The 13,664-nt window shown below is 35.2% G+C and overlaps 1 protein-coding gene across 4 annotated transcripts; it reads left to right on the top strand.

The window, feature by feature from the left end:
• The first annotated feature begins 15 nt into the window (after nucleotides 1-15).
• LOC121314866 (pachytene checkpoint protein 2 homolog) lies at nucleotides 16-9,726 on the top strand. 4 transcript variants are annotated; one of them, XR_005950169.1, is made up of 8 exons: nucleotides 16-117; nucleotides 1,761-1,816; nucleotides 2,455-2,545; nucleotides 2,885-2,957; nucleotides 6,516-6,669; nucleotides 6,996-7,086; nucleotides 7,596-8,290; nucleotides 8,617-8,628. XR_005950169.1 is itself a non-coding variant. In XM_041248591.1 (8 exons), exons 3-8 carry the CDS (start codon nucleotides 2,479-2,481, stop codon nucleotides 8,646-8,648), a joined length of 480 nt encoding a protein of 159 aa, XP_041104525.1. In that variant the 5' UTR covers nucleotides 16-117; nucleotides 1,761-1,816; nucleotides 2,455-2,478; the 3' UTR covers nucleotides 8,649-9,726. The 4 variants fall into 4 exon arrangements, 3 of the variants coding, with proteins under 3 accessions (XP_041104525.1, XP_041104523.1, XP_041104524.1); XM_041248591.1 differs by having other exon boundaries at nucleotides 8,228-8,290; nucleotides 8,617-9,726; XM_041248589.1 differs by having other exon boundaries at nucleotides 7,596-9,726.
• Nucleotides 9,727-13,664: the final 3,938 nt, after the last annotated feature.

Below are 13,664 nucleotides of genomic sequence, written 5' to 3'. Positions count from 1 at the left end.
CGCTGAGTTCAAGCACTTGCCTGGGCAAAGAAAGAGTTGACACTTCCGCTCTAGGTTGAACCAGAAGTGTTAGGTTGTCAACAGAAGATACGCTTTAAATATTTAGGTTCGAAAAAGGTAACGTGAGCATTTCTTTATTAACAAAACTAAACTTTGTTTTGTTTGTTTTCTATACAATACAAAAGCCACCCTTGTTTACATTGAGGAAACTCACAAAATAGAGCATGAACTTGGCATAAGGCTAGCAAAATTAATCAAGCTACTACAGTTAATTAAATCTTGACAGGTCTATGGAGTTATATGTAGTGAGAGACAAAACATTTAGATTAAGCAGTTGCATGCAGAACAAACTAAGCAAAAACAGACATAATATGTACAGGTATAGTTAAATATTAGATGGAAATGAAAAGTAAACATTTTACTTGTATAGAAATATCTACCTAAAAAAAAAAAAAAAACGTTGACATTGATCTAATGCAGTCAGCAGTTTATTGACATAAATTATAATCTAAGACAAACACATACCTCTTTAAATGTCAATTAAAAAAAAAAAAAAAAAAAAAAAAAAAACTTTAATATGTTTTAAATACAAATTTAAAAATGTAGTTCATACTGAGATGTAATTTCCCATGGGTGACCGAACCAGCCTTGTTCAATAACGCCTTGATTGAAAAATTGTTATTGTTTTTTTTTAATTGCACTTTTTTGAGTTTAACAGTAAGCTAGATGGATGTATTAGGTGATTTAAGGCAAGATCTGCCCAATGGTAAAGCATTACAGATGCACGTTGAAGTTAATTTTAAACCTTCAAGGTAAGTTTTGGTTTGAGTTGCCAGAATGGCACATTAAATGCAAGCCAGGTCAGCTATAGACCCTGGGCCATATTTTGTAATTCATAACATCTGTGGCTTTGCTGTTTGTTGTTTTCAGTAAGTTAAAGAAGTTGACCTGTTTTAGTTTTCTACAGAGTGCTGAACATTTTTGTTGTTTTTTTCTGTGTAGTCAGCCGCACAAAAGTACAATTTGGAAACTATTAGTAAGTCACAAAACAGCTATGTTTATGTACAAATCGCTGCATTGTCTTTAAAATTAGTTTTAAAAGAAACTGCCTCATTTAAGTGGTTTGTATTGCTCAGCCCCATAGCCTGTGTCTGGTTATTTCCTAGTGTGGCAAAGAAAGAAGCTGTGAGGCATCATGTCTTGGAGTTACTGAAACAGCACAGGATGGTATTTGGGGATTACACACGGAAGGAATTTGATGATGAATTCCTGGTAAAACATTGAATCTGTGGCCATTGCTGATACAGACCTCAGTAATGTAAAAGCAAAAGCTTTTCTTTTTTTTTTTTTACATTTATGTAACTCACTAAAAATCTATCATGAGGCAATTGTCTTATGTACAGTTTTTCTGGTTCCCAGCCGATTGATTTAAACAGTTGCTGCCTGTCCATTCACATTTTCACTTTAAGTGAGGAAGAGCCCAGCACAGAGAATCTAGAAGAGGAGGATGATAACTTAATAGCATCAAATCACTGGCTCTTACCCTCTGGTATGATCACTACATTGCCAGATCTTGTTCTATACATGTAGGATACTATACTATTACATTTGAAACTGTAACTGTGTTTAAGAAGAATATAATGTAAAATGTATTTAATTAAATAATTATAAGAGGTGTGTGCAGATTAGCAAAATAAACAGACCACTATGCTGTATAACTGAATGCAGATGTTTAAACAGTTCTTCTGTGTGTTCTACAGCTGAATTGCATGGTATCTGGGAAAGTCTAGTATATGAGAATGAAATTAAAACACAAGTAAGTAGTGGTTTGTCATTATTGTTTACTTAGCTGTTATGCTTTGTAGATACTAGTATAATACCATGTTCAATCAAACTACCATGTTAAACTACCTGTAAACAAGGACTTTTATTAAACAGATTTAACTCTGTAGTGTTCAGTGATATTAGTGTGATACACTAATTGGTAAAGCATGGATCACATTGCATGACCAATGTCACATGATTTCATTTTTTTCATACACAATAAATGTTATTCTGTCCTTCACTGTCATGATACCAGCTTTAGACTTCACAAAGTTCTAGGCGGTGTCTCAGTGTTAATCTGTTCAGTCATCCATATTTCATACTTGACAGGCCTCTTAAACTATCTTTTCCGTCACTAACTGTCTGCGACCACAGCTGTCTTTCTTGGCGACCAGTCATCGTTTTGCCATTGCTAATAAAGTCTGATGACCTATGTCTTGAAGCAGCCTACCAACAGACCATAACTGTCATTGTTCGACATGCACCAAATGTTATGCCTCTTTTGAATGCTGTTGCACCTTTACATTTCCCCATTTCTGGTAGACTGTTTACAATTGTGCTGCTCCCACAGAAGTATAATGCTGCAGGGATCACACATCACATCACATGTGTTAACTTTATGTTTTCCAGCTGCTGGACTATGTGTCAACTTCCATGTTATTCTCCAACAGAAGTGTGGACAGCAACCTTATAGCCTGGAACAGGGTTGTGCTTCTGCATGGTAAGGTTTGCTAATCTTGATTAAGATATATTCCACCTTAAATTGCATACACCTATTATGTTCATGACTAGACTAACAGTAGTAACTTGATGTCAATTTCATCCATTTCATCTTTTTTAGTATATCTTGTTTATGCATTGAAGTACTTCCAGCTATAATTTTACCTGTAAACTGTTAATGTCACATCGAGAGGGACATGGCAAAAAAAAAAGGTTTTGATAAAAGATTTATTTTGTAAGTAAGTCAAATGTATACTTGCCTTTCCTTTTTGTTTGAGCAGTTAACAATTTGGTTAGACATACATTGTACTGAAAGGGCCCACTTATGTTTCTGGCACAGGTCCCCCGGGAACTGGGAAGACATCATTATGTGAAGGTTTGCCTCAAAAGCTTGCAATTAGACTCTCACAAAGGTAGGTTCACTTTGAGCAATGCAAAGGCAAAATCATTTCAAATCTTTTGAGCTAGAGCTGTCACAATTCTGTAATTATGCTAGTCTCCTTCAATTGTTACCACTTGTTCTTTCATACAAAAAGTAAATAAATGCATGTTTTATTAATGATCCAAAGCACCCATAACTGTTTTTTAAACAAAGACAGACAAAACCGCCTAATTTAGGATTGAAAACTTGAGTACTCAAAATAAAAAAAACACAATACATTACTATGCAGAAATGTACTCAATTAATTTGTAAAGCAAATGGCAGAATTAATGAATAAGTACTGTAGCTCTAAACTCCTCACATGATGTCAGTCGCCTCCCTCGCTGTATTGGGCCAGCATTCCTAGATTTGTAGTGCTCAAATACTGAAATATGTTTTTCTAATCGCAATTCACACACCTAGTTTAGACATAAGTGCTCTTAATTTTCAAAATATATTGTAAAATTGTTGGTTACTGTGTTACGTTGTGTTTCCAACCCTACAGCCTGTTAAATAATACTTTAATGTATGCAAATTTAGTTAAATAGCATTGTTTCATTTGTGCCTAAAATAACAGTAATGTAAAGCTTTAACATGTTGTTTCAGATACCGCTATGGACAGTTTGTTGAGATAAACAGCCACAGTTTATTCTCCAAATGGTTCTCTGAGGAAGGCGTGACAGTTTGATTTGTCTTTTTTTTTTTTTTTTTGGGGGGGGGGGGGGGGGGGGTTGATAATATAGACATGTTAAAAAATGATATAGTTTATCTGTCCTTGTTGGTTTTTTTTTTCAATACCAGTGTGCTTCAATTAAAACTGAATGCTCCAGAGTGACAGCAGTTTCTGTGCATTAGTTTGACAAGCCAGTTAATTTAGGCAATCACAGAATATTGTTACAGGTCAATACCTAAAAATATAAAATAACAGCACGATACAATTTTTACATAGAGTGGTAAACTAGTAACTAAGATGTTGCTGAAGATCCAGCAGTTAATTGATGATAAAGATGCCCTTATTTTTGTGCTCATTGAAGAGGTAAGGGGGTCCCTCTCTTCTCTGTTACTTTAACTGGCACACTGAAGGAGTATTGCTTTAATTTCGCTGTTACATTTAGCATTCTTTTTTATTCAGCTGTTTCCCTTCCAAAAGGTGAACTAGAGAAATAAGTATTTATTACTTCATTAAATAACTATCCATGAAAATACCTGCATTTCTACACCGCGTTAGGATCTCGGTTGCCCTACATTTTTTTCCATCTCGGTTTACTGGCCAGTCGGTAGTATTTGGGCAAAAGCCTAATCAGTATCTGATTGTCTCTAAGTATTATTTAGAATAGTTCTAAACATTTTGGATTTACGATAGCAACTGTATAGTTTGAAAACGTAATTATATTTATCGCCCATTTGTGTTTATGGCATTATTTGTTTCAATATAAAATGCAAACCTTTGTCAACCTTTATTTAGCTCCTTTTTTTATTACTATTTATTTATTCTTTACAAATAACCGAACATTCAAACCAATATTTTTGACATGTATTTGGATAAAAAAATCAGATGTTTGTTTTAACTAAAAATGACGAAATACCTTGCACGTATTTACCGCTTCACCAGAAGTTGCGCAACAGTTTAAAAAATGGCAAATGAAAAAGCACTCTGTGATATATAACACAACAGCAACAAAAAAAAACACATGATCAACGCCTCAGCTCTTGATCCTCTATTTAAACGTTTTAGACAGCAAAAAGTAAACAAACCAGGTTATGTGCGTGCACACATAGTGAACTCTATGGACTAACATCTGGGTCAAAAACACGTGCTGCTTTAGAGCGAGTCAGGAGTTCATGGGACAGAAAAAAGGCAAGCACCCTGAAATACATCGCTTCAACAGTGCCCAACTTTAATCCTTCATTTTACAACACCATTTCCACATTTGTTTTATTTGAAGTGTTTAAAGTTACATTTCAGTTTTCTTTTGTTTGTACAGCTACAAAAATTCACAAATAAACCTCATGTTATTACTTTATGAAAACGTGTGTATGGCCTCTGTTTACTGTGAAGACATGACAATGGCAAGGAATGAAAAAATAAATTTAATGCAGTGTCACCTTTGTGTACTATTTATTTTGGGAATAAACAAAACAATGTTTAACTTGAACTCATATTTGGCATACTTTGTTTCACTTGGGTAAAGTAAGGCCTACACAATGTATTTTTTACTCCTGGGATATTTTTCTGCTTTTACTTGCTGTAAAATAAAGGCACACACTCAGGCCTAGCCCCCTGCCCCTGCTGCTATCCTGTCTGCCTGCGTTCTGAGCAATATAATGGCTTTTATTCCATTTTGAAAACGAACGAATATAGAAACTAATATTAAAATTATGAGTGAATTGTTATATCTAATCATGAAAGTCCTGTGTTCGCCCAGTACTAAAATATATACACCACCCACTCGGGTGTCGGGGTCCAATATAAATCTGCTATATATCGAGGGCCGCGATATAGTGACATACCCATAGAAAACAATAAATCCTGTACAATCACTCACTCTTTTTATCAGGGGCATAGTGTCCAATATGAATCCTCTATGTAACTTGCGTTTTCTCATTTTTCGTGTAAAAAGCAGCCCACCGTTTTAATTTGTACCGCGGAGGGGAATGGCTTCTCATCAGCTTAAGTCTCCAATTAATTTCATGAGTCTTCCTCTCCTTTGTCAAATACACAAACCTACTCCATTGAAAGAATGCATCCCAACATAGGCTTGATGTTAGGGAGCTGACGTCACTGCCCTGGGACTTGTGCTAGTGCATTGCTTAAAAAACCGCTTCAGCAAGTAGATATTTAATTTGCTTTGTGTTATTGTGCAATGCGTGTGTATATGATAACAGTACAATATTAATGCTTTGTTTTTAATTGTTTGTATATTTTTCTTTGTGATGTGCAGTAAGTGAAATTGCCTATATATTGCAGCTAAGGCAAGCGAGGGACAATATTGACAAAACTTAATGTTGCTGTGCTTATATGTGCATATGAGTATGACTTCAGCGCGCAGTGCATCACAGCCTGGCACTGAGCCATCTGATGCCATACGTGTAGTTAGTTCTGTTCTGATACAACTTGACCAGATTAAAAGGTAGGTGCTTCTGAAATGTAAAATTATACTTGGTCATATATTGAAGCACTAATCTTCTGTTTATAATAATGCACATCTGATTTGTGACTGCTATACAAAAATAATCAAACGTCCATTTGGAGTGTTATTATTATTTTTTCTGTAAGATAAAGACTGAAACCAAGGTCTAGTACTGTTAATGTCATATGACTATACAAGTTGAAGACCATGGGTGTGACATCCTATAATTCTCCTATGTACATATGGATTTCTTTTTGAAAACCATTTATTATTTGGGATCTCATCTGGTTTCTTGTTCATGTTATCCTGTTCTAATGTAAGGCTAGGAATCATGAGAACAGGACAAGCTTCAACATGAAAATAATATATGATTATGAAATATAAGTTTTACTCCATATTATTGTGTCTCAATTGCCCAGGAATCCTAATGTTGTAATATTGACAACATCAAACGTCACAGAGAAAATCGATTTGGCTTTCGTAGACAGAGCTGATATTAAGCAAAATATTGGCCCACCATCTCCTTCAGTAATCTTTAAGATATACCTCTCCTGCCTGAATGAGCTAATGAAGGTAAGACTTGCAACATGACATGGCCTTCAGAAAACCAAAATATTAGAACAGTGTCATTGAATTGAACTACAGCACAATATATATCTTTTTTTTCTGTAATGGGAACAATGCTGTGAGCCACTGTTTATACTGTATTCAAAATCAGAAGACTTTTTTTTGTTTACAAAATGTTTCCAATTTACTTAGGTCTTATGTTTTAATATGTTCCTTGTTGGATAGGAATATGTAGGACTGGTATATAAAATAATTGCATTTTTTTTATCATCTAATGGTTATCAGCTTTTAGTGTATGCACATGAAATAACTACTAACCATTTTTTTTAAAGACAACAGCTGCTGACACTGAGAGCTGCAGATGCTTGCCTTCTTGGAGAGCAAAGTATCAGAGGTCAGTCTCCTCCTCAGTAGAATTGCACAGTAAGTGATCCTCGGTTTACATTCTTTAATGATACATCAAGCTATATGTAGAATGAGATTACGAAAACAAAGAACCAACCTGTAGCGAGGTGCTTTATGCTGCCTGAGGTAAATTATACACATCATTGGAAGGCAAAGGACTTTATTCCAATTATATGTCAGTATTGATTTTGAAAACAGTTGTTAATAAGTGTATATGAACGTTTTCAGAAGCAAAGGAGGCAGTTGTGTCCTGATAATTCTAAATGAACTGCAGAGAGAGCATTTAGTCTGTATAGTGGCATCAGTCTATGTTGGCAATTGAATTTCAGGCCCATTGTCACTCAATAATCATATGTCGGTATGAGTTCTGAGGTACTGCAAATACTATTATGAAACTATTTGGCACCAATAATAATGGTTGCTTTGTTACTGGCATTGGGTTTCATTTGTCAGATATTCCATCAATGACTGGTTCATAACGTTACTGTATGGATAACCATATGTACCTGCTCTGTGTGCTTGTGTAGCCTGCAATGGAGAGCTTCTGGACCCTGTTCCACAATCCAAAAAGTCACTACGTCATGGAGTTCTGTGCAAAAACTCACTACAAGGCAGTGGTTTAAGTGTAGTTGCAGGCTAAAGCAACACAGTATGGAAAACTACTTGTCCTATCTTCATAAGTTTCTGTCATGTTTTACTTGTTGCCGGGCACTGTACCTTTTTAAATAAGTACATTTTCTTCAGTGGTTACCACACATAATCGATGACAAAGATGGTAACAGTTTACAGATGTAAAGCAACACAGTCTTCCACCTGATTCTTTAAATAGAAACCAGAGCTTTTTCAGAAATGAAACAGCAGGTGTGTTCTTGTCTTCCTTCAAATTTGTTTTTCATCCTTTCATTTGATTTGTATTTTTTTTTAGTAACAGTGTTTGCAGGCGCAAATGTTAGTGTGATGACTTTCTTAAATGGTCTTTACCACTAAAGCAAGACACTAACCAATTCGACAATTGGGAATGTGAATATTTTTTTTTTTTTTTTTTTTTTGTATTTGTTTTGTAGGAAAAGTAAAGGGTTAAGTGGCAGAGCGCTGAGGAAGCTTCCTTTTTCAGCTCATGCTCTTTATATCCATGTACTCTCTGTGTTTTTTTGTGTAGCTCAGCTGTGGACTAATGGAAATGGTGGACTAATGGAAATCATGGACAACCTGAGATTTAAGGGTCAGAAATAAACATATGTTCCAATTACAATTAGAAAATTGATCAAACATTTTCTTTAATCAGGTTGGTTATATGAGATCCCTAATCTCTATGTTTAATCCTCCTTGCTGTCCTTTATGTTCAATTTATTTATTGAAGTTTAGCATAGCTAATAAAGTAAAAAAAAAAAAAAAAAAAAAAGTGAATAGTGTTTGCTGTCAGTGGAAATACATCTGTTTGGTTTGCAGTTGAATTACAGCTTGCATTGTTTAAAATAATGTTTTGGGATCAAATAGGTATGTTAGTCATGTCATTTTTGTTCTAATGTTGCTGTTTTATGTCCTTAGGCCCCAACAGTTACACTGGAAAAGTTTCTTGAAGCTCTGCCCCTGGCAGTAGATAAACAGTTTGAAGACAGGACAAACCTGACAAACTGTGTGTGAGATGTTTGCGTTGACACGCTTTTGTTCAAATAGGTTATTCCTTAAGAAGACAATTATATATATATAAAGATATCTCATGATGTCTAACTATTCCATTTCTTTGGCATTCTGAATGGTTAAAATCATTCACAGGTTTTTATGAAGATTTGTTGTTATGCTATCTAAAAACAGTTAAGCATTGTACTAAATGTGCTGAAAGCTTTTTTTGTTGTCAAAATATGTCTTACACAAAAAACAAATGAATCAGTCACATCCCATTTGTGTAAAAGTGCATGCTACATTTTTTTTTGTGTCACCCATTTATGTTGCGAGTAACAGAAGTATTAACTAAACCTGAAGGGTTATAGAAGTATCTCGTTCAATAAAAAAACAAAAAAATTATATGTACTCTTCAATCCACTATTTGAAAGCCGAATCCTATAAATGCAGGAGCAAATTAAAACAAGAAACATTAATCTGAGATATTTGTGGAATAAAAGAAACAGATATTTATGCTGCATAATACAATATGGTTTAGGGGCCATCCAAAATTATTGACATTTTCTGATAGTGTTTTTCCACTTTGGAAATCCTTGTGCCAATTAAATTACAGATTATGATCCTGTTGCATGACACAGAGAAAAACATCCCCACGTTTGTGTACAACATAGAATACAGTAAACCTGTCAAAAGTGTCTATTTTCACTTTCTCTACAGTGAGTAATTGCATTTTCATTTACACTTTTTTGGGTGGGGCTTAAAAAAGAGCATGCTATGTACGCTTGCAGTAATTGATGATAATTTTGGATGACCCCTTACACACCATGGCCAGTTACATTTTGTCTATGTGGACTAACTTTCTCTGAGACCAAATACTAGCCAATACAAGGTATCGCAACCTGTTCAGGGATTTCATTATTTTGGTACCATGTACCTAATCTAGTATGTTTATAACTGAGCAGCTATGTAGTAATGTAAACAACAAACATGCATGCTCCGGATGTACTTCAGTTGCAAAGTGGCTATTCTCTTTCTTTGTAAAATAAATTGTTCTAAAATAAAAAAAAAAAAAAAAAATACTATAAAACTGTGTTTGGCCCAGTTCTTTCTTTTCAATCACATCCTTTAAACAGGCTAGATGGCAACACAGGACTATCCAGTTTCTTCAGGATTTTTGTCATGGAGTTTGTGTGAACAAAGTTAGTCCAGTAAGCCATTAGCTTGTATACTGGTTTGCTTGGTCTTGGATATTCTCACAACCCCATACTAAAAACAACCCTGGTTTCATAAAATACAGTGTGGACTAAAACACATGGCACAGAAATTAAAGTACCGGTTATTTTACAATGCCATCGGTGTCATGTTTTTGCTTACAGGTCTGTGGTGTTGCTATCGGTTTCCAAAGTACAGCATGGTTAGCTACAATCCATTCTCTTCCTATGTTATCGGATCCAGAAAGGATATGCAAGTAAGAAATTACTGTGTATGTGCAAGAATTTCTATAGTTTAAAAAAAAAAAGAAACAAGAATAAATCCTAATAATTTGTAGGCAGTGTGGTCCAGTGGTTAAAGTCCAGGGCTTGTGACCAGAAGGTTGCCTGTTGAAATCCCACTTTTGCCACTGACTGACTCACTGTGCACTAATCCTGGACTACCTAATGCTGTCCAACACTAGACCTAATCAGGGTCTGTGAAACCAAATGTGTAGATCTTCTACTTAGGATAAGCTCCACTAGAGGGCAGCATCTATTATCTATTTTAAGACTGACACTTAAAAATACAAAAATGAATATGTACTAGAGACAGAGTTGTTCAGTCTCTGTTTCCATTCAGACAGGTCTTTAGAGATATTTTTCAACAATAACAGCTGTTTTTGATGATGGTTTACCACAAGCAAAACAAAAAGCTGCATTACCACTCTCATTATTTGGTAAATAATGTACAGCATAATAGTCTTGTTGTTTACAGGAAAAACTCATTATTCACTTGGGGGGGGGGAGCATTCATGCTGGTTCTAGTTCTTCCTGCAGACTCTCCAAAATAGGTTATCAGATCAGGATCCCCGAAACCTTGTGCTGATCCCATAAACCAGGGACACGCAACCCACAGCTCGTTTATCGTCTAACTGCAGCCCAGTGTATTAATTCCATTTCACTTATGAATATATAGTAAATATTTTTTTAAAACTTTGTTGGCTTACTTTTTCTAATTGTTCGCATAAAAAGCAGCACACCATTTTAATTCGTACTGTGGAGGGTAATTGCTTTGCATCAGCTTGTCTTCAACTAATTTCACAAGTCTTCCTCTCCTTTCTCAAATGCACAAACCCACTGCATTGAAAGAACCCATTCCCAATATAGGAGGCTTGTTGCTAGAGAGGTGAATTCACTGCCCTGTACCTTTTGCTACATTGCTGCCCATCTGCTACAAATGAACAACCCGTCAGCAAGTAGATATTTAATTTGCTTTGTGTTGTTGTGCAATGCGTGTGTATATGATAACAGTACAATGCTAATACTTAGTTTTTAATTGTTTTGTTTATTTCTGGTGTGATGTGTGATGTGTATCGTGCAGTACGAAATCGAACTAATTCTAAGGGAAATTGCCTATATGTATATGCCATGTATGCTGCAGCTAAGGGTTAAATTTAGATTATTCTTTAGCAATGTGCGGCCCGCTATACACATGAGGTTAAACTAGTTTTCTGGATATGCTGCCCGTGATAAAAGTTTGGTTGCGCACCTTTGCCATTAACCACTGGTACCTATGGAAGGATCATTTTGAATCTGCTTTGTACATTATAAGCAATTTTTCAAAACACGTTCAGATTTTTAATCTGTTCATATTCCGTACAGTAGATATATATCAGTAAACCAGGAGCTGTCAGTCAATAATTGACATTTACAATAATATAATCTTCTTAGTGCAGCAGTTAATTTCCATAGCACAATAAGGAAATGCTGTCCGTACAAAAGTTACATAGGAAAAACATACCAAAGTGTAAAAAAAGAATAGTGAAAGCATGATAAAACATAAGTCAGCATTATAAATCCCAGAGAGGTATGGTTATATACTGATGGGGAAACTTTAAAATTACTGTTATAAGGGTGTGGCTGACCACTAATGCAAATGGCCCTTCAGGAATCCAAACCATAACAGGTAGTTTCTTCTTTAACTCGTCTGTACAGAAATCAAAACAGATTATCCAGTATTTGGGCCAAACAAGGTTTTAATTGATTTTTGGGCAAACGTAGTATTACATTACTGTGAATTTACGGTAATCTCAGTGCTTCCAAAACAAAAAGAAAAGATTGTAACAGTTCAGGTATCCCCAGGCTGTCGGTATTCCAATGGTGTATATTCTATAAACATTGTTATTGTTTCTGCGTCAACTGTGGTTTTAATGGACAATGGAACATTTGTTCAGCAACAACGTAAATTACTTGACCACAAAAGGCAAAAGCATTATTTTGTATGACAGCCTTGCTTGGGGTTTAACATGTAATAAAAGTGTTTTTATGTCAATAAAAATATGCTTGCTTTGGTTAAGGAACTCAAAGCTCCTCACTCTTGATTTGAATATGCCCTTCTGTTCTTGGGCACAGACTGCTTACTACCACACTGCTAAAACCCACTTACCCAGATGTCTGCTTAGATGTCCCACCTGTAGTACCAAAGCAATAAATGTTACCAAGCAACTGAACTATGGTAAAGGCCCAGCCTGGAGAATGTCCACTGGACAATAAGATAGCAAAGGCCAAAGCAAACATCATGCATCCCCAGCCAAGATCATGCATGAGGAATTGTGAGCCAATGTACTTAGTATAGTAAAAGTTACTACAGCACAGCTGAGGCTACTTGATGAAAATTGGAATATGTATTACAACTGTTCTATTGTTCTATTTTAGGTTTTACAATAATTACAAACATATTTTCTTTGTAAAGGCTATTATTGTCTATGGAGATTGTCGTCCCAGACTCCATCAAAATCACATTAAAACTGTTGTAGCATTAATGATGATTTTGACTTAGATAATCACTTACTCATTACAGATATTTTTAAAAAGATGATCCAGTTTGTAAAAAAAAATCTATATTCATGCGTTACAGTCATGCTCCCTTATATGCATTTTTAAAAATAAGGAATTTATAAATATTATATATAATAAGGTAAGGATAGTCCAGGTCTTGTTCCTAGTTTTCATATTTAATTCTCCATACTTAACCATTTATTGTTGTGTCACTACATATTATCATTCAGGTTTAAAATACACTCCTTGTTGATGTTAATAAAGATCATTAACTGTTGGAATCACAAAAGCATTTTAATTTAAATTGCTTTCCAGTTCAACTATCATAATAGCCTCTGTTGAATCAATTGCAGGTTCCCAGAGTTTCTTAGTCTGGCTCTGAGCACAAAAGCATTGAAACATTTTAAAATTACATGGTTGTACTCAGCCAAAGTGCTGTAAATGGTATAGTGTGTTATGAGCTGGTAAAAGAGAATATACACTGCTAAATAAAACCTACCACAATCAAGCAAAATGTTATTACTCGTCGTAATATATAGTATTCAGAACAGAAACTAACATCAACTTCTTTGAACAAGGAGTTCTCTTTTACGGTTCACCTACAAATCAGCCCAATAGTCAAATTATTTCAGCGCAAAATAATGGGAGTGAATGGAATCAAAATAAGAAAACTTAACAATGGACAACCTCAAACGGCAATTGAGGATAATGGGTAGGTTGCAGGCAAATTGCGCACCCCATATTAAATATATGACATGGGCAATTTGCACGCTGATAATCTGGGCCCAATGTGTCTTGAGTTACTCATGAATAGTGCTTAAAACTGTCTAACCTATTTTATACTATAGCGATGCTGCCTGGTTAGGGACCTTTTCTGTTTACATGCTTGGTTTACATGCTCTTTATCAGCTTCCAGTTCTCTCTCCGTTGTCGTGAGACTGT

Source organism: Polyodon spathula, chromosome 4 (genome assembly GCF_017654505.1).
Source record: "Polyodon spathula isolate WHYD16114869_AA chromosome 4, ASM1765450v1, whole genome shotgun sequence".
Taxonomy (NCBI): domain Eukaryota; kingdom Metazoa; phylum Chordata; class Actinopteri; order Acipenseriformes; family Polyodontidae; genus Polyodon; species Polyodon spathula.
The sequence above is the reverse complement of the archived record's forward strand: the minus strand, read 5'-3'. Positions and strand labels throughout refer to the sequence as shown.